Below are 23,290 nucleotides of genomic sequence, written 5' to 3' on the forward strand. Positions count from 1 at the left end.
TCTCTCCTTCCACATTCCTCAGCTGAATGGCCTTCAATGCTAGTACAGGTGCCTCTCTTATTACCTGAGCATCTTTTGAGGGCAGGAACTATTGCTTATGCTCTCTGCTTCCTGGCCCGACAGTCTTCTGTGTGAGTCTTAACTGAACGTAAGGAAAAGTGAATCGCTCTGGGGCTGCCCCTTCTCACAGCTGCCCAGTACAGGAGATCCTTGAGCCAACATCTGTAGGGAGAGCAGGCACAGATGCTGGGCCCTATGTGGGAGATGACATTGTCCTCCAGGGGATGGAGCTCAGTTGAAACAGCGCCAGGTGTTTCCAAGGTTACCCAGAAGACCCTTCTCTTCAGCACACAAGGCGCACAGCCTTTGGTTTTTCATTTTTGTACATGAAGCAGTGACTGTACCAGCTCTTAGATCTCCATTGGAAAGACATCGTACAGCTTGGAATGCATTCATCAGTGTGATCCTCATGTGTGTGGGAGTGCTCGGACTGGTTTTGCTGCAGAGATCCTCTTTAGTCTTTCTAGGTTTTCATCGCGGCGTTTTCAATGGAGATGAAAGAAAGGATTAACTGAAGGAGCTAGTCAGCATGTGATTGTGTAGTGTTTACCATGAACTTTGCCTCCGTAAAAGGCCACGTGTCACTGTACTTCCTGGGATGGGAATTCTCATCACAGTTCCCTGCCTAGCCTCGACTGAACTCAAATACTTGCTCCATCTTGAAACCCCCTTGATTATTCTGACTTGGGAACACCCTTTTGCTTTCCTGAGCTCCACTTGCCCTTCAAGAAAATAAGCATATTATAAATCCAGAACATGACTTTGCCAGATGTTCATTGCCACCAAGTCAACTCTGACTCCTACTAACCCTATAGGGCAAAGTAGAGCTGCCCGCCCATTGGGTACCAGAGACTGTAATCTTCATGGAAGTGGCTACTATCTTTCTCCATTGGAGTGGCTGGTGGATTGAAACCATCAACTGTTCAGTTAGTAGCTGAGAATTTAACATCTGTGCCACCAGTTGAGTTTACTCATAAAACTATTGCCATTGAGCCTATTCCAACCCATAGCAACTCTGTATAGGGTTTCTGAAATGGTAAGTCTTTATAAAAGCAGAAACCCTCATCTTTTTCCCAGGAGCACTGCTCAGTATGAACTGTTCCCTTTGTGATTAGTACCCCAGTGCCTAACCCATAGTGCCACCAAGACTCCTTAAACTTTATTAATAGGGCTTGTGATATTAATGCCTTTTGATTCACCAAAATAAAATTGATCATTGTCATTGCTGGCTGTTACTGAAGCAGCCACCAACTCATGGGAACCCTATACAAAGCTGAAGCCCCTAGGGTGCCCCTGTATTTTTATCCATAAGGTTGAATTAGCCATTTTAAAAGAAGTAAATCACCAGGCATTTCCTATAATCCATCTTAGTCTTGGAACTCCACTGAAATCTTTTGTATGTCATATTAGCAGTCAAGCCTCTTCTGATACAGGAGTGTGGGTTATGCATGAGGTAGGGAACTAAACCAGCTCTCCCACATTGAAGCTGAGCATTCTGCCACTGAACCCACACTGGCCTCAAACAGACATTGATTCTTATTAAATGACTTTAAGAGGAACATTGCTCAATAGTAAAGCTAAAACTAGTCCATCGACCCACTGTAGAATAAACCACCAATTGCACATACATATGTTCAGGTGGAAGCTGAACAACAATAAAACACGTCCATGAGAAATGAACTACAACCTTCCGTCTATCCGACCTGAATTTCAAGAACATTTCAAGGAGATTTACTTCAGTGAACACTAATGACCAAAGATCTGATGATCTTGAAAGATCAAGAACATCTTTCATGAGGAAAGGGAAAGGTCATTAAAAAGATGGGAAAGAAAGAAAAGATCAAAGTGGATGTCAGAAGAAACTCTGAAACTTGCTCTTAATTGCAGAGTAGCTAAAGCAAATGGAAGAAATGATGATATTAAAGAGAAAAAAAATTTAAAGGACACCTTGAGAATCAAAGTGATATAGTGAAATGTGCAAAGATCTAGAGTTAGAAAACTGAAAAGGAAGAACACACTCAGACTAACTTTAATTAAAGAAAATAAATCACAGCTCGAGTTACAATATTGAAAACTCATCTGGGCAAAATATTGAATGATGTAGGAATCATCAAAAGAAGATAGAAATAATACAGTCATTATAAAAAAAATAAAAGTTACTCCACATCCCACCATTTTAAGAGGTAGCATATGAGCAAGAACCAATGATGCTGAGGAAGAATTTCAAGTTTAACTGAAAACAAAGATCCAGGACTTGATAGACTAGCAACAGAAATGTTCCATAACACTGATGAAGTAATGGAAGCACTCCCTTATCTAAGCCAGAATTTGACCAACGGACTGGAAGAAAGCCATATTTTTACCCACTCCGAAGAATGGTGACCAAACAGAATGCTCAAAGTATAAAACAATTGCATTGATATTGCATGCAAGTAAAGATGAATATCATCCAAGAACAATTTCAACAGTATATGGACAGGGAGCTGCCAGAGGTTCAGGCCAGATTCAGAAGAGGATGTGGAACAAAGGATACCATCGTTGATGTCACACAGATCTTGGCTAAAAGCAGAGAATACCAGAAAGATGTTTACTTGCGTTAATTGATTATGCAAAGACATTCCACCATGTGAATCATGAAAAAGTATGGGTAACCTTGAGGATAATGGGAATCCCAGAACACTTCATTGTGCTCATGGAGAACTTGTACATGGATCACGAGGCAATTGTGCAAACAGTAAAAAGGGAATACTGCATGGTTTAAAATCATGAAGGGTGTGTGCCAAAGTTGCATCTTTTCACCATACTTAGTCTGTATACTGAGCAAATAATTAGAGAGCTGGATTGCATGAAGAGAAGGTAGCATCAGGATGGGAAGAAGACTGTGAACCATCTTTGATTTGTAGATGACACACTACGCTTGCTGAAAGTGAGGAGGACTTGAAGCACTTGGTGATGCAGATCAAGAATTGCAGCCTTCAGTGTGGGTTACCTACTCAATGTAAAGAAGACCACAGTCCCCACAACTAGACCAACAGGTAACATCATGATAAATGGAGGGAAAATTGAAGTTGTCAATGATTTGGTCTTACTTGGATCCGCAATCAATGCTCGTGAAAACAGCTGTCAAGAGATCCAAGGATGTATCAATTGGGTCATTCTGCGGCACAAGACCTCTTTAAAGTGCTGGGCAACATGGATGTTACTTTGAGTACTAAGAGGGGCCTGACCCAAGCCAAGGTATTTTCAATTGCCTCATATGTATGTGAAAGTTGGACACCAAACTTGAAAGGAAGACCAAAGAAGAATCCACACGCTGAATTATGTAGTGGGGAAGGATATTAAAAATATTATGGATTGCCAACACATATGTCTTGAAAGAAGTAAAGCCGGAATGCATCTTAGAGGCAAGGATGGTGAGACATAATCTCATATGCTTTGAACAAGTTATCAGGAGACCAGTCCCTGGGGAAGGACATCATGTTTGGTAATCAGCGGGACAGTTGAAAAGAGGAAGATCCTTCATAAGATGGATTGACACAGCGGATGTAACAATGGGCTTGGACATGAAAGCAATTGTGAGGATGAGACGGGACTGGGCAATGATTTGTTCTGTTGTGCATAGGGTCGATATGAGTTGAAACCAATTGACAGCACCCAACCACATGAGGGGTGCCAGGAGTTAAATCTCCTTCCTTTTGTTTTCGTGATAAAACATAGGGAACACTTATTGATCTTATAAAATGTACCCACTACTGTGCTTGTTATATTGCTGTTAGGTGCTGTTGAGTTGATTCAACAGAACCCTGTGTATAACAGCCCAGAAATTACCCAGTCACTCACCATCCTAATAATCCATGCAGAATTGTATTTTATCCTGATAATATTCAGAAGCAAATACTGAATACCTGCACCTCAAAGAGGAAAAAATGCTGTGTTACCACTTCTTACCCTAGAGCAATCAACCAGCAAACAAAAACTCACTCCCTGGAGTCAGTCCTGACTAATAGGGACCCTCTGGACAAAGAAGAACTGTTCTCTGTCTTCCTAAGACTGGAAATCGTTATGGGTGTAGAAAGCCTCATTTTTCTCCTGTGGAGTAGCTGATGATTTTGAACCGCTGACCTTGCAGTTGGCAGCTCAACAAGTAACACAATGCATCACCAGGTAACCATCCTGTAAGTACTGGGATTTTAACACAGTACTTTCTAGATCTAAAGGCCATTCTCTCAAATATGAAAGCATGCTCAATTTTCGTTTTATCAGCCACCTGGTATTAATGAAATTCACACGTGAGAACCTATTTGACAATTTGAGATGGTAGGTTTAATGTCTCTTTTTAGTTACATCATAGAATTAATGGGAATACCCGGGGTCCAAATATGAGGCTTGAGCCAGGTGGTGTCCCCCACCTACCTTGGATACCAACAGCTGCCCACAGCTCTCAGTCACTTCTGCCAGGCCGACCCGATGATTTACTCTCTCCCTGTCTCTCACTTTGGGTTCACAACAGGCAGTGAGCATTCTATCACCTACTTGCTGTCCAGTCTGTGTATTGAAAAATAAAAGCTTTGGGTCTTCCAAAGTATGACTCCACCCTAAGACTTCAATCCCCCAAAATTACCAATGAATTTCAAAAACTTATTTTACTGTAGCCTTCCTGTTAAATTAGTGTCAAGCAAGGGGAAAGCTAAGAAGCAGAACAATATTGGCTCAAAATTTCACCTGCTACAGCCCAAGGTTTGGGTAGCATTTGATTTTGTCTGTGGTGGCCTTGAATACTCAAAATTCCTTTTGAAATCAGAGGGTGGGCATTAAAACAAAAAGCCCCACTGCTGCCGACCGAGTTTATTCCAATTGGCAAAATAGTCCATCTGCAGCAGAAACGGTGCGCCTGCGGAGGGTGTATGCAGATGCCCGCTGACGACCAGAAAAGGGTTGTCTTTCAGCGACATGACATTCACGGACAAGGAGGAAGCAGGTTGTCATGTCAACGCTTTGCATCTATTTGCTACAGCTTTCTGTTGTTTTTGAGTGCTTTATTCTGAGAGCAAATTTGAAGGCTGTGCTGGACGAAGAATATTAACAGTGGGCAGCGAATGGACTCCAAAATTCATCCTAGCTTTCCTGCTTTCCCTCTCTTCTCAGCAGAAGTCGAGAGTCCAGCACTCTTAGCTTTCTTTGTGAACAATGATAATGGAGAAGGAAAATAATGGCAGGACTTAGAGACGGGTTAGCAGCAGCTAGGCTTGGGAATCAAGTTAAGCAGGACTGTCCTTCCCTGGCAAAGGTAGGATAGAGACTAAATTCTTAATTACAAAGCAAATAATTGGGAAGAAGCGAATCCTGGGTCTTATGTGTTTGATAGATTTGTTTTGTTAGGCTTGCGCCATGTAGATACTTTTGAATTAGCTGATATATATATATATATATATATATATTCAGAAATTTACATTTGCAAAATTGATATTTTAAAAATTTTTTCGACAACCTCAGAATGTCTTCATTCTGAGTGTCCAGGGAGAGGCTGCCCTTAACGAGGCAAATGCTCTCCATTTCAGTGTCGACCTCACCATTCTTCAGGATCACCTGGTACCAAGGCCACTTGCAAAGCACAATTCATCATTTTACCTCTGTCTCCTTTCATGACTGTGCAGTATTTGTCTGGTCCCTTAGTAGGCGAGTTAAGCAGACTAGTTGTAAAAGGCCTTCTGCCCTATAATAAGACATTCGGGGTTTGTCCTAGGGCACTGGGGACTGTTGGTGGTTTTGAGGCAGGAGAGATTCATCCAGCCTTGGCTTTTGGAGATTGACATGAGCAAAAGAAACTCCATATTGAAAGTAACCGAAGATACGTGCTTAGCCATGTTGTTTGTGCAAGTAAACAAGCTTCAGATGCCCACCGGCAACACTTATCGAAACAACCGGAAGAGGTTAGCTATGTAAACAAATTTGTTTGCCTTAATGTATCAAAACCCTCCCGGTGGCAGACGAGTCTCAGAGCTCCTTCAATGCAGAGGGGACACCTCGTCACTCTGAGCCATCCACCAGTAAGGAAAGCCGCCTATGATGTCTGCCTGATGTATGACTGTATATGCTTTGAGATAAGTTAGAGTACGGTAGTTACAAGGTTGGTTACCTCTGATGAATAGATGTATGAATTCAGCATATGACATGTCTCTGGACTTAGTCCTTTTTGCGTGCTCCAGACAGAGATGAGTCCTGATGGCATTATAGCTGAGCTGCTAACCTCACGCTCAGCAGTTTGAAACCACCAGCCGCTCTGCAGGAGAAAGATGAGGCTTTCTACTCCTGTCAAGAGTTACTGTGTCCGAAACCCATGGGGCGATTCTTCCTTGTCCTAGAGGGATGCCAGGGGTTGGAGTCGACTTGATGGCAGGTGGGGTTGGTATTTTGGTTCTTATTCTGTCCCAGAGCTGCCTCAGTTCAATCTATCATCCATATCAGTGTTCTCCACCTGTGGGTGACAACGCTTTGGGGGATTGAGCAACCCTTTCACAGAGGCCACCCAATTCTTAACAGTAGCAAAATGACAGCTATGAAGTAACAATGAAAATAATTTTATGGTTGGGAGGGGTCACCACAACATGAACTGTATTAAAGGGTCGCGGCATTAGGAACGTTGAAAACCACTGCTCTATACAAACACTAGTTGTGAAATAGACACCAGCCAGGCAGACGAGAAGGGCTCGAGTGGGCTTGTGGCTGGTCATATGGCAGAAAAGAAGAGAAACTGAGATGGAATCTTTAAGGTTTAGAACCCAATTCTGTGGGATACAGAAGAAAGACAAGCGGCAGGGTTTGAGTTGGCGGGCAGATGATCTGACTGTGCACTGAGAATCGAAGTTGGGCATGTTTAGCTTGTGGTTAGCAAAGCAAATCGACTTTATTAAAAATAGAGATAAGTTGGCTTGGTGGAGCATTTCCCAGCAGAGATAGTCTTTTTGGGGGGCCAGCCTGCAACAGAATCAGAAGACCTTTCCAAGTCTAAGATTCTCCACTCAGCTATGGTTGCGGCCAAGTTTTTCGGTGAGAGTATATGAGGAGGTTTTAGGTGGTGAAGCCTTTAAAAATGACTTTAAAAATTATACAACAGGTGAATAAATACAATCTTGTTGGAAATGCAGTGAAGACCCATGAGAGGTTTGAAGCCCCTTCTTATATACAGAGTTAGGTTCCAAAGAGAAGGTCATTATGTGAAAATCAGTGTTATTCAAAAATGGAGGATGACCAGATCAGATTGCACAATAGAAAATAACAACATCCTTACATAACTGCCTAATTATGTTGATTCATAATTGCCAAATTACAATGTTACACAACGTTCAAATTGCACGGTTACATAACCATTAAATTGCATCATTACATAATTGCCACACCCCTGAGAATCCTGGCCTACCCAAGTTGACATATAACCGCAATTCTCAGAGACAGCGTTACTTTTGCCACACACCTCAGCGTCCATTGCTGTCATACAAACATCATTCATGTGAAACATAGCAGTCGATTTTTTTTTCGCTATGGTCATAAATACAAAATGTTTGGTTAGGAGGTAACTGAGAAATGAGGAGTGGATACAATTTGAAAACCAAATGCCCCACTTTACTCCTGTTCCCACAGTCCCCTCCAGTTCCCAAAGGCATGGCTACCTTTTAATGTGCATTTTTAAACCGTATTCCCTGTGCCTCTATAACATAAATCTATATATTTGCAAAAGCAAGGTTTAATTTCCATCTAAACGGAATCACACTCTAGTGAAACTGCAAAGGCTGGGACTTGGTCAGATCGCAGGGCTTGTCTAAGTTTCCAAGGCTTCTGCCTTTGACACACTCTTCCGACCTTTCAATCATTTGCTTTAATGAAAAAATATTTGCATTTTCCTTCTCTGACAGCTTTCCACCTTACATGAGGCCTGGCCTTTGCCAATCTGGCTATGTAACTAGTCTCCAGGGAGTTGATCCTGACTCAGTCATGATCTCATGTGTTGGAATAGAATTGTGCTTGACAGGATTATCAGTTGCAGTTGTTTCTAAAGCAGATCACCAGACCCTTCTTTGGAGGGACTTCTGAATAGACCAGACCCTTTAACGTTCTGGTTAGCAGTCACGCTTGTTTGCAGTTCTCACCATGTAGGGATACCTGTCACTGTGTGATTATGTGCTTTCAACTCATTCTGACTAAAAATGACCCTACTGCGCAGAATAGAACTGCTTCATAGGGTTCCCTAGGCTGTTGTTATCTTTATGGAAACAGATTAAAGCATTAAATAATATATGATTTAAGTTTCAGTACAAAGCATCTTGGGTAAATCACCATGTTGCTGCATAGGACAGGGTACCCCCCAGAAAAGCCAGATTTTTCCCCAAAGCTATGCATTTAAATTTTTTTTTTACAAAACAACCTTATCACCCACTCTCCATTACACTAAATACATTTCTCAAAACTGTGATTCCATACTTGGAAACATTTTTCAACTCATCAATTTGGATGGATGACAGCTCTTCCCTCGTTTTTTTCTTCGCCTCCTCTAAGTCATCAAGTCGCTGTCCTTCCTTGTCCCTCCGCATTCACAGAAACAAAAGGGAGTCACCAGGAGCGAGGTCAGGGAAGTAAGGTGCATGAGGCAAGAGAGGCATGCTGGTTTCTGCCCCAAACCGGTGCACTGAGGTGGCTGCGTGAGCAGGTGCATTGTTGTGGTGGCAAAAGCAGTCCCCCATCTGCCACAGATCAGGCCTTTTTTGTCGCACCTTGTTATGCTATCTTTTCAGAACCTTTAGGTAGAAACCGTAGTCTGACCTGGTGGAGCAAACTCCAAATGCATTTCCTCCCTCACATCAAAAAAACAAATGATCATTGTCTTGATCTTTGAATTTTGGGGTGAGTTGACAATGGCAACTTCTGGCTTAATTGATGTTTGCTTTCAGGATCGCAAGAATAGCACCGCATCTCGTCTCGAGTAACGACCTTGGAAAAAAAGGTCTGGGTCACTTCAGAGCTGTTCTTTCAAAGCAAGGCATGTTTCCATTTGAAGCTCTTTCTCCTGGCCAGTCAGAATCCGAGGCACAAATTTCACAGTGACCTCTTCTCATTCCCAAATCTTCCACTAAAGTTCGCTGAACCAAGCTCCAAGACAGTCCAGATACCTTCCCCATCTCTTCAACAGTCGGTCATTGGTCCTCAAGCACAAGTGAACTAATTTTGTCAACATTTTCGTCTGTTCAGGAAATTGACAGACGTCCAGAATGAGATTTGTCATCAATTGTCATTTCACCCTTTTGAAAGGAGAAAACCACTTGTACACTTGACTTCTTCCCATAGCTCTGTCCTTGTAAGCTGTGTTCAACATCACAACGGTTTTGATGGCATTTTCCCCAAGCAGGAAGCAAAATTTCACAGCCAAAAGCCAAAATTTCACAGTCATCACATAAAATGAGATTCAAGTGCACTTGCTTTTACAAAAAAAATAAATAATTCACTGTGACCCGAGAGAATCTTCCCAGGTGACGCCACTGGGTGCACTGACTCAGAGTGAGTTGCTCGATGCTCGCCTAGTAGGAAAAATGTGCCTATGAAAGCTCTGCCCAGCATTGTTTTTTAACTGTTTTTTTTTTGGAGGGGGAACCCCACATACATCTACCTAACTCTTGTAACTGTAAAATTGCTGTATAATATGGCTTACTCAACAGTGCCACCATAACTTCCTCCGTGAATGTACTTGGTTCATTGAAACGTCGTCCATGTCCTTCATTCAGGACGTCTAGCCTGCTTCCAGTGTTTCACTGTTGGAAGAATGTCACAGTGAACATCTGTGCCCTTGCGAAAAACAAGGGTATTTCTTTGGAAAATTTCCCTCGAAAGAGCATTGCTGGGTGGAAAATCTGCACTTTTAAAATTCTGACAGACATTCCAGTTTCTTCCTTCTAAAAAGCTATACCAATGTACTGTTTTTTGCCAATGAGATGTTAAATTAATTCTCTCCTTTCCCCTTTGCCTAAACTGGATAGTGCCATTCTTTGTAATTGTTAATAATTTTGTAGGCTATGGAATGAAAGCTTAGTGTTGCTTTCAGTTACTTCATTGGTTCCCGTTGATGTGGAGCTGTACATGCTGCTGAGAGCTATACTTGTCATCTCCCCTCTGTGTCTAAGTGCCCCATTGTGGTCCCATTTCAGATGCTCACTACCTTACCTGCAGAATCCAGGAATGCTCCGAGACGACTCGCAGTGGGCCCTTTGTTCGTTCCATTGACATCAGCTCCCTGGTTGTGCAGGATGAATATATCTTCATTCAGGTAAGTTCAGAAAGGCCCATCCGTGATAGAGAGAGTGAGGGGAAGTGAGAGCTGCCTATCAGGGAAACAAGGATGTGTCCCCTCAGGTGGAAGGGAATGAGGAGCTAATGGCAATGGCCCTCATTCTCTCTGGGCCCCTAACTTCTGTGGTAGGACATCCACATGGCTTGAAAGATTTCTGTTTCTCAATTCAATCACAGTCCAGGATCACAGGTTTCCCTTCTCCCTCTCAGGACTTGGCAGGTCAAAGACACTACCATTCTCTGACTCACAAGAATTAATTGAGCACGCGTAAGACACTGTACATAAAACTGTTCTTGGCCTTCCTTTTTGTATTTCATACTCATTGCCTTGGTGATTCCATGGCTCTAAGCACCACCCCATTAAATCAATGAGTTAGAGCTTCTCCCAGAGACTGTAGACAGCTATACCTCAACTTTTTAGCATAGATGTTGCACAGGTAAACTGGAATCAACAGATTGTCCTTGAGCTGACACTACTGGTGGTTCTACATCGCACCTGGTCACCCAAGAGAGAAACCTGGATATAGGTCTATGTCAACAGGTTAAGTCCATCCACAGCCTCTGCTAATGTCCCTCACTGTGGTCATTTCTCCAGTGTGTCATCACTTTCCTCTGGTTATAGTTACAGACCAAGCCCTGCGGATCTCTTTTTAACTTAAAGTCAGAGCAGAGGGTTAATTTGTGAGTGTACCAATCTGATTGCTCTTTTGTTAATGTGAATACCATATGAATGATGCCCACTGCAAAATTTTTGATAAAAACGTGGTTTTGAATTAAACATGTTTGCAACTGTTTCCATATTCTCCTTGTGTTGATAATGTGTCTTATAACTCTTGTAGGCACATATCTAGGATTTTTGGGGAAACATTTATTTATTGTTCTAGAAGAAAACAGAAGCCTCTCCTTCAGTCAGCATTGATTTTTCTATTATTTGAAAGGGATATGAAGTCCATTTTTTCAACAAAGCTTTATTAATTGGCTAGTGTATTTATATGTGCTTAAGGCCTGATGTTTTGGGTGCTGAGGAACAAGATAAGGACACAACCAACAGCCTCTTAGTGGAACTCATACTCTTGTTCACAAGGGGAAAATGTGCATGTGTATGATATATGAGCACATGGCCACATATACACAGAAATGAAAGACTGCTTAGTGTGTGCTTGAGAACTCAGCATTCGGGGCCCAATTGCCAGTGTTTATTTAGACACAGCCTGCTGAGCTATGTGTATGTCTAATTTGAATTTCTCATAGAAAAAGGGACCGATGTAGTACCTGTACCATGGATTGCTGTGAGGAGTATATTAATTCATGCTTCCTGTAAAACACTAATACCGTGCTTGAAGCCTAGAGTTACACAAGTGTTTGCTCTCCACCATCTTATCTACCACCTATTGTCATTTATGTATCCATCTATAAGATATATGCTAGGGCAATAACAACGGTAGTATATGTCTGTGATAGCATAATGCCTATCTGAATAGAAGGAAATCCCGTCAATAGAATTATTATTCAATCGTGTCTCGGCCTTTTGGCTAAGATCAAGTGTAGAATTATTATTCATATTTAAGCACCAACCACTAAAGCAAGTGATGATTAAACTAAAGAATTCTACCAATGATTTCCAACGGATCGAAATGCAAAAAGATGCATGAATAATTATTTGTGATTGGAATAAATTCCAAAAATTGGAAACAAAGAGGAAGGAACATTAGTTGGTAAATATAATCTTCATCATTGAAATGAAGTTGGAGATCACATGACCACATGGTTTATTCAATGCAAATATCGTTTTGGAATGGCACAAAAGGCTACAATACACATGGGCTTTTCCAGATGTAATACACAAAAATCAAATTTACTTCCACAGTGGGAAAAGACTATGGAGAAGCTCAATGTCATCAGCTAAACCCAGGCCAGAGCTGCCATGAAAGAGAAGAGCCCAGCAACCGCTCATATGTCTGTTCAGGTTGAAGCGGAAGAAAATCTAAAAAGTCCACAAGAGCTACACTATATTTTAAGAACAGATTTGCAGCATCGACTTTAATGACAAGAAGACCTGAAGAGCTTTGGGGTGACACCAGGAACATCATTCCTGAAGAAAACGAAGGGACATTAACAAGGTAGGGAAGAAAGAAAAGATCAAATTGGAGGTCAGAAGAGACTCTGAAAATGTTCTTGATTGTAGAGTTGCGACATCAAGTGGAAGAAATGATGAGGTCACAGAGCTGCGCAGAAATGTCCACAGGGCAGCTCGGGAAGAAGGCAGCGTACAGTATTGTAATGAAATGTGCAAAGACCCGGAGTTAGTAAACCAAAATAGGAAGAACACACTCAGCATATCTGGAACTGAAAGAACTAAAGAAGAACCTCAAGCCTTGAGTTGCAATATTGAAAGGTCCTGTGGGCAGTGATAAAGGTGGCGGCCCTGGACTAGATGGATTGACACCCTGGCTGCAACACTTGGCTCAAATATAAGAACAATGGTGAGGAGGGCAGATGGGGCAGTGGTTTGTTCTGTTGTACACAGGGTCGCTATGACTGGAAACTGATGCAAGGACCCCTAAGAGCAACACAAGCTATAACAGATGATGAAAAGCGTCACGGATAAAAATTATGCAGAGTTTGTCAATATTGGGAGTATAAAAAGCATGCTATCTTTTTTTCAGAGTGACTTGGGGAGATCTCAAATAATGTACCTCGTCTTCTATGATTACACATTCTCTCACTGAGCAGTCAGGGCGAGGGAGGCATGGTCAGAAGGGACAAAGAGCCAGGTGTGCCAAGCCTTGCATGGCTTTGAGTCTTATGGAGATATATGGGGTGGGCTGTTATTTCCATTAGACTGGGTCTTAGACAGGCCTGATGGGAGGTCAGGCATAGTAGTCAGAGAACCAAACTAGAGATATACATTTGAATGTGTGCCTATAGAAGGGGAATACTGGTGGCATAGTGGTTACCTGTTGAGCTGAGATCTGAAAGGACATCAGTTTGAAACCACCAGCTGCTCTGAGGAAGAAAGACCAGGATTTCTATTGGTGTAAAAAGTTAGTTTCAGAAACTCACGGGGGTAATTCTACCCTGCCCTATTGGGGTCCCTATGGATTCACATAGATTGATGGCAGGGAGTTTGAGTTTTGAGTGCTTATCAAAGGTATTTTTCTTTTTGATATAAATGGTTAAATTTATGTTTTATTAAAGTTAAGGTTGTTTTTATTGTTATTTATTTTAATGAAATCATTCTATTGGGGGCTCTTACAACTCTTATCACAATCCATACACACATCCATTGTGTCAAGCACCCTTGTACATTTGTTTCCCTCATCATTCTCAAAACATTTGCTTTCTACATGAGCCCCTATTACCCGATCCTCATTTCTCTCCCTCCGCCTTCCCCCTCTCCCATCAACCCTAGATAATTTATAAATTATTATTATTTTGTCATATCTTACAATGTCTGATGTCTCCCTTCACCCACTTCTCCACTGTCCATACCCCAGGGAGGAGGTTATATGCAGATCCTTGTAATCTGTTCCTTCTTTCTCCCTCACCTTCCCTCTACCCTCCTGGTATCGCCATTCTCGCCACTGGTCCTGAGGGGTTCATCTGTCCTGGATTCCCTGTGTTTCCAGTTCCTATCTGTACCAGTGTACATCCTCTGGTCTAGCCACATTTGTAAGGTAGAATTGGGATCATGATAGTGGGAAGGAGGAAGCATTAAAGAACTAGAGGAAAGTTGTATGTTTCATCGTTGCTACACTTCACCCTGACTGGCTCATCTCTTCCCCAGGACCCTTCTGTAAGGGAATGTCCAGTTGCCTACAGATGGACTTTCGAGTCCCCACTCTGCACTCACCCTCATTCATAATGATATGATTTTTTGTTCTTTGATGCATGGTATCTGATCCCTTCGACACCTCGATCACACAGGCTGGTATGTTTCTTCCATGTGGGCTTTGTTGTTTCTCAGCTAGATGGCCGCCTGTTTATCTTCAAGCCTTTAAGACCCCAGACACTATATTGACTTATTAGAACAAAGTGTTCTTGTGTTGAGGGAGGTGTTGTTGTTGGAGCTATTGTTTTATTATCTCTTGTTGCTTCTTTGTGCTCGGTCTTGTGTTGGTACATATTGTCGCTGCATGTCTATCTGGAAGGGATAGGTGGGATAAACAAAAGGGAAGAGAGAACAATGGGATGACTGTTCAGAGGGACATGGGAGAGGGGGAGGCGGGGGAATGGAAGTGGGTGTTAACAAACCCAGGGACAAGGAAGAGCAAGTGACTGAAAAAACGATGGTGAGGAGGGTGCAGGAGTCTGGCAAGGACAATGTAGCTCAGAGGAATTCTTGAAACCCAAATGAAGGCTGAACATGATAGTGGGACAAGAGGAAAGTAAAAAGAAATAGAGGAAAGAACTAGGCGACAAAGGGCATTTATAGAGATCTAAATACAGGCATGTACATATGTAAATATATTTATATATGACAAGGGGAAATAGATCTATGTATATATATTTATAGGTTTAGTATTAAGGAAACAGATGGAAAGTAGGCCCCTACTCAAGTACTCCTCAACACATCAAAGGTATTTTTAAGTCACAAAATTTGAGTCACTCAGGGAGCGAATATAGATAGTAAAGTTACATGATACAAAATGAACTAGAAACCCACTGCCATCAAGTCAGTTCTGACTCATCCAGAGCCTATAGCACAGAGTAGAACTGTCTCTGTGGGTTTCCGAAAGGGTAACTATTTATTGGAGTCGAAAGCCTCATCATTTTCTTGTGGAGTGGGTGAACTGCTGACCTTCTGCTAAGCAGCTCAATGTGTAACCCACCATGACTACACCACCATGGTTCCTTACTAGGCCCCAAGGTACTGCAATATTTATAATAAGGAGATGAGACGGAATCAGCCAAATAAGACCAAGGAGAGTTTAGAGGTAAGGTGGGAAAGGTAGCTGAGTGCTCGATCCCACAGAGCCAGATGGGCCAACTTAAGAACTTATACTTTTGTGAGAGTGGCAAAGGACCGGGCCGTAGCTCGTTCTGTTGTCCCTAGGGTTTCTGTGAATCAGAACCGTCCCAGCAGCACCGAGGAACAACAGGAGCAAATGTAATACATAATGTCCCAGATCATGCAAAACACTGATAAGCACGGACAAAGCATTGAGCTTCATTAACCATCTAATGAATGCAAATCACATGCTACTTTTGCTACCCATTAGCTAAGATCGAAATAAAGTAAGAGTCTCAAAGCAAACCACGGCATACACAGTAAGAAGGTGCAACTGTAAATCAGTTGGACCATCAGGATTTAATGGGAGGGTGGCTTTGACCGTGAGTAGTGATTGATCTGAGAGCTGTAGCTTCCTTCAGACATGGTGCTAAGTATTCCGTTACCATGGCTTCTTCCGTTTTTCAATTCTCACTGTATTTCTTTTCTTTGCCTTGGGGCCTGTGTGCTACTTTGGTAGTTTTAAGTGCGTATGCTTAGTGAATATTATTTCATAAATAGCATACCAAACCTTCTTTTAGACAATCACGATGGACTTCCTATTATGTGGAATTTTAACGATTCATATATTCCGGTTCAAAACCAGAAGCAGCTCTGAGAAAGAAAGATGAGGCTTTCTGCTCCAGTAAAGAGTTCTAGACTCAGACAACCCGGAGGAAGTTCTACCCGGCCCTCCAGGGTGGTTATACTTTCGAATCTCCTTGATGGCAATGAGTGACTACATGAAATCTTCCTCCCCTCTCTCTTGAATCTCTCCCCCACCCAGTTCTAATGGGTCTCGGTGGAATGAATACTAGATACCAGCAAGGTCACCAATTCGAAACCAGCAGCCACTGTACAGATTCAGTGTCAGAAACCCACAGAGGCAGTTCTACCCTGTCCTCTAGGGTCACTGTGAGTCAGAATCGACTCGATGACCGTGAGTTTGTTTCTTTTATTTTGACCATCCAGTTCTGGTTGATTATATTATTTGCTCTGTGTTTCTCCTACTATCTGAAAATACATGTAGTTCTTTCAGACTTTAATATTTCATGAACCTTGGCTGGAAAAAAAGTGAAAAAAGAAACAGTATGCGTTTATTACTTTCCACGATACGTCTCTAACTAAGCCCGTGTTTGCTAATTATGCTGTTCAAAACATTTGCATTCTGCTCTGAAGCATCAGTCTCACATTTTAAAAGATTTTGTCTTACAGGTAAATGCATTCAACCTTTACCAGCAATGGTTTTCTTTTACTCTCGCTTTCTAATTTATTTTCTGGTTGTCCAATGTATTTTTCTATAATAATGCCTTCAAAATGGGTTTATCCTTGAATGTTGAAAAGATGGGTTTTTTTTCTTTTCCCTTTATGCTTTAGTAGCATTTCTCAGAGTATAAAATGTTTATATCATTCTCTTTACTCCATTAACTTCCAGGATGAAATGATGGAATGTTATTGCATGAGGCTATGCTGATATTGTCTACTTTTAAATGGCTTGGTTTACTTATTTATTTTCACATGATGATGATTATTATATCCTGGTCATCCCAAACCCCTTTCCTTTATGTTTGAACACCAGTTAATTTATACTACGGTATGTTTTGTGGTTGGTCATACGGCATGAAAGAATTTTTCCCTTGGAATATGAGTTGCCTTCACTAGTGGATTTTATTTATTGATTTGGATTTATCAACATTTCTATTATTTGTACCTTGAAATATATTCTTTCACTGCATTGTTTAGAAGATCTTTCTAGAAGACCTACAATCTACAGCACAGGCATGAAATACAAAGGAGAACTATCATTTCTTCCTCTAACCTCTTTAACTCCACATACCTACTGTGTAAAAGGAAATAAAATGAACAAACTTAACCCACGCTATCCAGAATGAGTATTCAGCAATGTGTAGGCTGCTTTTGTTTTGCTTTTTTGAGTTTTTTAAACTTTATAGAACCTTTTTGGGTACAGCGTATCTTCTCTGGGCACTTGTATTTCTGCTTCGAATTCTTCACTTGTAGATATAATAGTTCTATTACATAAGTTACTTTTGCTCCTAGCAATAGGATCACCAGTTTCTTTTATTTCCTAGAAGAATGTTTGCTTTCTGTTTCTTTTTCCTGTCCTTCCCTATCTTTTTAAACTTTTTCCATTTTTTTGCTGTTTTATTTTACAATTTTTATCTCTACATTTTTAACCCGTGTTCATTTTTAATGATGCGAGTTGGTCCTGAGCAGTATATTTGAGGGAGCTTATTTTAATGAAAGATCTGAGCTTTGTTTCAGTTTTACAGGGATCCCACTTGGTTCTCAGTGAGCATCTGTTGAACTCAAGCTGATGTTGTCAGCCTCAGGGGTCTGCTCATGTGATCATGGCTCTCGAGCTTATTGACAACTCGTTACAAGAAGCTCTCCCTGACCACATAGCATCCATTCTAAATTAAAGATGGTCCGCTTGCCCCTTGGAAACATCATCTTTTTGCCTTGAGCTAAGATTTGTCACAGTGGGACATGTTTGCATTGATGCCTGTCTGTGTCATGTGCCGTTCATGGCATATAACTTGCTTTTACATATAAACTGTGCTCCAGGAAGACAGTTTTCTTAAATGCAGAATTAGCATTTTTCTTTCTTGTGTTCCTGGATACCCTGGGGTGATATATGAGAGTAAAGAAGGGTAACTTCCACCAATATTTAGCCGTTTAAAAACATGTATAAACCTTTATCATACATTTTCTGAAATATTACAAAAGTGGATCAACTAATTTCTTTCCTCCCAGGCAACCACCCCCAACTCCACTGCCAATGCTACTTCCAAATAAATTTATTTCAAATGAAAATCAATGTCCCTGTCTCCAGCGGCTGTTCATCCCCCATAGAATGAAAACTCAACTTCTTTATCCTTGTCTCCAAACCCTCTACAATCCCACCTGCCCTCTCTCCCCTCAGTCTCATGTATAAGACTGCCTTAGTTGCTGCCCTATATATATTTTTATTAATATAGTTTACCCTTCATAAAACAAGCCCTTCAATCTCTACATACCCACTGTCATTCTTCACCCCATATATCTTTCATATCATTTTGTTTTCTGCTTGGAGAATGTCTCTTTGCCACACATGTTGCCCTTAAACTTACCAGGTACCCTCATCCTTTAAGAATTTTTCACAGACAGCACCCCCAGGAAGTCTTCTCAGACAGGATTGGACCAAGCCTTTATGCTGACTACTTATCCACTCTTACTCAGTGTCTCCAGCCACGTCGATAAACCCTATGACTATGGAGACGATGTCTTATTCATCATTGTTTCCCTGCACTTAGCATAATGACTGCTACTCAATAAATGTTTGCTGAGCTGAACTGAACGGAGAAGATAAGACACCATCCTTATTCTCAGAGAGCTATCTTTCTCAAGCAAGGGAATCTTGTCTCACCAACTAACAATATAAGACAACTTAAGGTAATTGGCAATTGCTCGCTGCATGAGAAATGGCCATGTGTGGAGCATCTCTGCTTTTTATCAAACTGCTGTCCAGGAATTACCCATTATGGTATTCAGTGTCTTTTTTATATTCATTCATTTAAATATATTAAAATACATTCAGCCCAGTGGGGCACACAGACAGCCGAACAATTTTAATGTAGTGTGGTGAGTACTATATTAGTGGAAAGCATGTGGTGCTCCTGAAGGGAAGAGGAATACTTCACCCTGCCCTGGAGCATGGTTCTTACAAGCTTCCTGAACGTGGCAGGCTGCACCAAGCCGTCAAGGGTAAGGATAGAGGAGCTAGGTATAAGGGAGAAAGGAAGGCAGGGGAAAAACACCCAGAGGAGACTGGTCTCTCCCTTTCCCCTCTCCTATCCTCCTGTATTACACAGGGCTTTCTCATGGGTTTTAAATGGGAGATCAGGGGGGAGGAGCCTAAGAAGCCACCCAAAATAAAGGAGAGAGAGAGTCTGGGAGGGTAGAAGTCCAGGTCTCTGTGTTATTCTGGGTATCCTAGAGACCAGAGACATTCATATAAGTAAGAGCTTCATATAAAGAGTAATTGTACATTAAGAAAACATCTCAGATCAAGTCCATAAGTCCAATATTAGCCCATATGGCTGATATCAATCAGACTCAAGTCAGATACCAAAAGTCCTCTTCAGACTCACGAAACACGTGAAATGATGCTGAATGCAGGAAGATCACAGGCCAATGGGTGGGGAGTCTTGTGGATCCAGTGGTCCTGTGAGTATCTCAGCGCTGGCAGGGGTTTCTATGTGGTTCCCCCAGCTCAGGGAACTAGTGTAGTTCTGTTTTGTCAGCTGCAACGTCTCCCAGGGAGTAAGCAGAGAGAGTGTTTCCTGCCTCCACAGAGGAATATAGAAGTTCCCAGAATCCTCAAGAAAAGGCCATGCCCACATAGATGCCTCATTGGCTATGACCTGATTGACAGGCTAGACTCCACCCTCTTAATCCTCTCAAATTGACAAAGGATTGAATAACTACCATCGTCTCCTCACCAGATGCCAACCAGCCAGTTCTGACTCAGGGCAACCTCATGGGTGTCCCAATAGAACTGAAGTCCATTGAGTTTCCAATGGCTGATTTTCCAGTAGATAATCAAGCTAGTCTCCCAAAGCATCTCTGGGTGTAATCAAACCTCTAACCTTTCCGCTAGCAGGTGGATAAGTTCAACATATTTGCCATCCAGGGATTCCATAGGCTGCCTCTCCTGACAGAACACAATTTCCCTTTGTTTCTTGCTTGATGTATAGAATTTCAATATGCCCATCCATATAGAAAAGCGCTACATTGTCTATCTCTGTAGGTCAACAACCCGTAGCCAGTGAACCAATGGGAAAGAAGCTTGTGATCCAACCTCCCATCCTTTCTCTGCAGAGTAACTAACTTGGTGTAGTCGTTTAATGCATGGATGTTTACCCACTAGTAAGTCATGGGAACCAAATGCATATACTTCTGAGAGCACAGTTTAAAGAACTCCAAAAAGAGGTTCCTTTTTCATAATGAGCTACAAACTATAAACTTGGTAATGATAAGCAAAATTCCCACCCTCCGAGGTCTGTCTTCCACAAAGGAAGCTCCCCCTGCTTAGTCATCATTTCCCTTTTCTGGGCCAGATGTTCTCCTGTTCCATGCTGGATGTTTGATGTGGTCCATGCTGGATGTTTGATGTGGTCCATAATCTACACAGCCCCTCCCATCTAGAGAGACCACAGAAGTTCCACACCACCTTGTGTTTTCCTGTTGACAACATGGCACGTGGCTAGGCATCCTGGTGGTTTTTCTGGAGGGGAACCTCGTGTTTGATCTCACACTGTTGGGGACGCTGAGCTGGCAATGTACAGAAAGCAGTGACATTTGTTAATCTGTCAGGATCTTTCTGTGCAGGGGGCCCGGGTCCCGGGGTTTTGTAGTGAAATCCAAAGGAGCTAATCCTTCCCAGAAGAGCTCTTGTTTTAATAGGGGAAGTGTCTGGCTGAAATGCAGTTCCACATGGATAAAAGAGAAATCGGCTTTCCCGCACAGGGGCAGGGGAGGAGTGATAAGTTGATTTCTCAGTTCTGAGCCAAGATGGTTGAAAAATTCTGTCATTTCTCCTCATGCAGTGGCCTTTCCTGTGCTTCTCCTGGGAAATAGGAGTTCGGCAATGGTCCCAGTCAAAGCCCTTCAGTATTGTGTTCCTGAGAGTGGTTCGTAGGGAATGTGATGGAGAAGCAAGACCAGCGGCTTAGGTAGCCATCATTAGAGATGCCATGTCTGAGAGGGCATCTAGGAAGCCCTGCCCCGCCTTCCTCCTTTCCTGAGCCAGGAAGGAGGTGGTCCTTGGGGAAGAACTCACCGAGTGATGCTTCACTTCGAGTGCAATTAGATTCATTAAAACAAAGAAAGAAAAAAGGAAAAGAAAATGATTCTGGTGTATCCTCTAAATGTCAGGAGAGAACACAGATGTAAAATCGTGATGCATAAAAAGTTTACCTGTGGTTGGGAGAAAGTTAACACCTCAAAGATTAGAAGCCCATTCCAAATCGTCCAAATCCTCAACACAAGTTCTCTGATGCAGAACAGAGACTTTCCAGCCGCCCTCCATGAGACTGTATTGCCCTGGGAGAAGGTACACGATGAATTGGACTCTTGGGAGGGAGGGAGGGAAGGGGAGAGAGAGAGGGAGAGAGACAGAGAGAGAGATTTTAGGGGTCAAGTCCAGGGAACCCTGACAACACATGACCACCTGAGCCTGCAGGGTTTGTAGAGAGTCAGGCTATAGTAGAGCGGCATGTCTGAATCTACAACATCATAGCCATCCCCCCTGATCTTTGATAAAGGTGCTCTGTAAAGCACTTTAACCCCTATAAAAAGGCTTGGCTGTCTACTTCCAAAAAGCAACTGGCGGGAGCCCTATGGAACACTGTGGTCTACCCCACCACCAGTCATGGGGGGATGCTGCACCAGTCAGTGGTCCCCGCTGTCAGGCATGGGATCGCCATGAGCTGGGGGCCTGGATGTGTGGCTGCTAATAGCAACAGGGTCGTGTAGAGAATGGCAAGAGTAAACTCACTCATGGCCATCGAGTCCATTCTGACTCACAGCTACCGATTAGCAAGTAGAACTGCCCCTGTCGGTTTCTGAGACAGTGAATCTTTCTGGCACCCTACAGCCTCATCTTTCTCCCACAGAAAGGCTGGTGGTTTCAAACTGCTCGCCTTGAAGCTAGCTTAGTGATGCCATTGTGCTGACTCACAGTTACCCCAAGGGACAGGGTAGAACTGCCCCTGTGCGCTTCTGAGACTGTAACTCTTTACAGGAATAGAAAGCCCTGTATTTCTCCCAAGGAGCAGCTGGTGATTTCAAACCGCTGACCTTGCATTACCAGCCCAACACTTGCTTAACCACTAAGCCACCAGGACTCCTTATCCCAGTACAACAGGGATAATCCCAGTTGGTATTTGGCCACAAGTTGCCATGCGAAACACAGAAAATAATACTGTTTAAAAGTGTTGGGAGGTGTTGCAGAAATATGAGCAGTGAACACATATTCACAACCAATCAATGTCGGTGTTGAGTGTGCCCAGTGCAGTGGAGCATGGCCGCGGTAGAAGGTGAAGCCTTTATTCTAAAGAGGCTTATGATTCAAAAGCCCAGTGGTCCGATATTTGGGAAAGAGCCCTAAGTAAAAAGGCCGGAATTGTCCTCAAGGAAGGATCTGCCACCTAGCAGCAAGGGAACTGTGGACAAGGCCTTCTGATTCTCAGTCTAAGCAATGCCTTTCTCTGCTCTGTGGAACAGCCTCGTGCTACTCACCCCGCCTAAAAGAATGCTCTAGATCAAGGGAGGTAATAATGGCTTTGAAAGACTTTGAAGACTATAAAGCCTGATAAAATGCAAGAATCCAGAGACTAATCCACATTCAGAAAATCTGCCTATTTTGGTATGACATCCACTTTTAAGGGTTTCTATAAGCCTAGCATAGAAGCTTACTAAATCTTTCCTCCAAGTTCATTGTTTAATTATCCATGGATTGAATTCATGTATTGACATGTGGGCAGAATAAAATCTTCCTACGTGCCTGTCATGGAGGTGACAATTAGAGAAAACGACTTCCGGTGATATGTGACTCTGTATGTTCTGGAATTTCATTACCTTTTAGGACTCTTAAATATCTTCTTGAAGCACTTTGTTCCCCAGCTGACCTGGATTTGGATACTTCATTTAAAATACCGTTTTATACACCAACAGGGGACGTAGAAAAGCCCTTCTGGTTCACTACTCTCTCTCTTACAAATTGTTATCTGTCAGGAGGGAGGAGCATGGGGAAGAAGCCCTGGAGCAAAATTAATAGAGTGTAATTATTCAAATAAAAGCTATTTGGTGATTTTTAAATGATGTTCATTTTGCTTAATGGGAGCG

The 23,290-nt window shown here is 42.3% G+C and overlaps 1 protein-coding gene across 1 annotated transcript in view; it reads left to right on the forward strand.

Annotated features, from left to right (window-relative positions):
• Positions 1-23,290, forward strand: part of SORCS3 (sortilin related VPS10 domain containing receptor 3) — a 682,071-nt gene that overhangs the window by 506,018 nt on the left and 152,763 nt on the right. Inside the window, exon 7 of the mRNA XM_075534344.1 lies at positions 10,251-10,369. Coding sequence (XP_075390459.1) covers positions 10,251-10,369 — 119 coding nt within the window. The remainder of the gene's footprint in view (positions 1-10,250; positions 10,370-23,290) is intronic.

This window comes from Tenrec ecaudatus, chromosome 16 (assembly GCF_050624435.1).
Source record: "Tenrec ecaudatus isolate mTenEca1 chromosome 16, mTenEca1.hap1, whole genome shotgun sequence".
NCBI classification, from domain to species: Eukaryota; Metazoa; Chordata; class Mammalia; order Afrosoricida; family Tenrecidae; genus Tenrec; species Tenrec ecaudatus.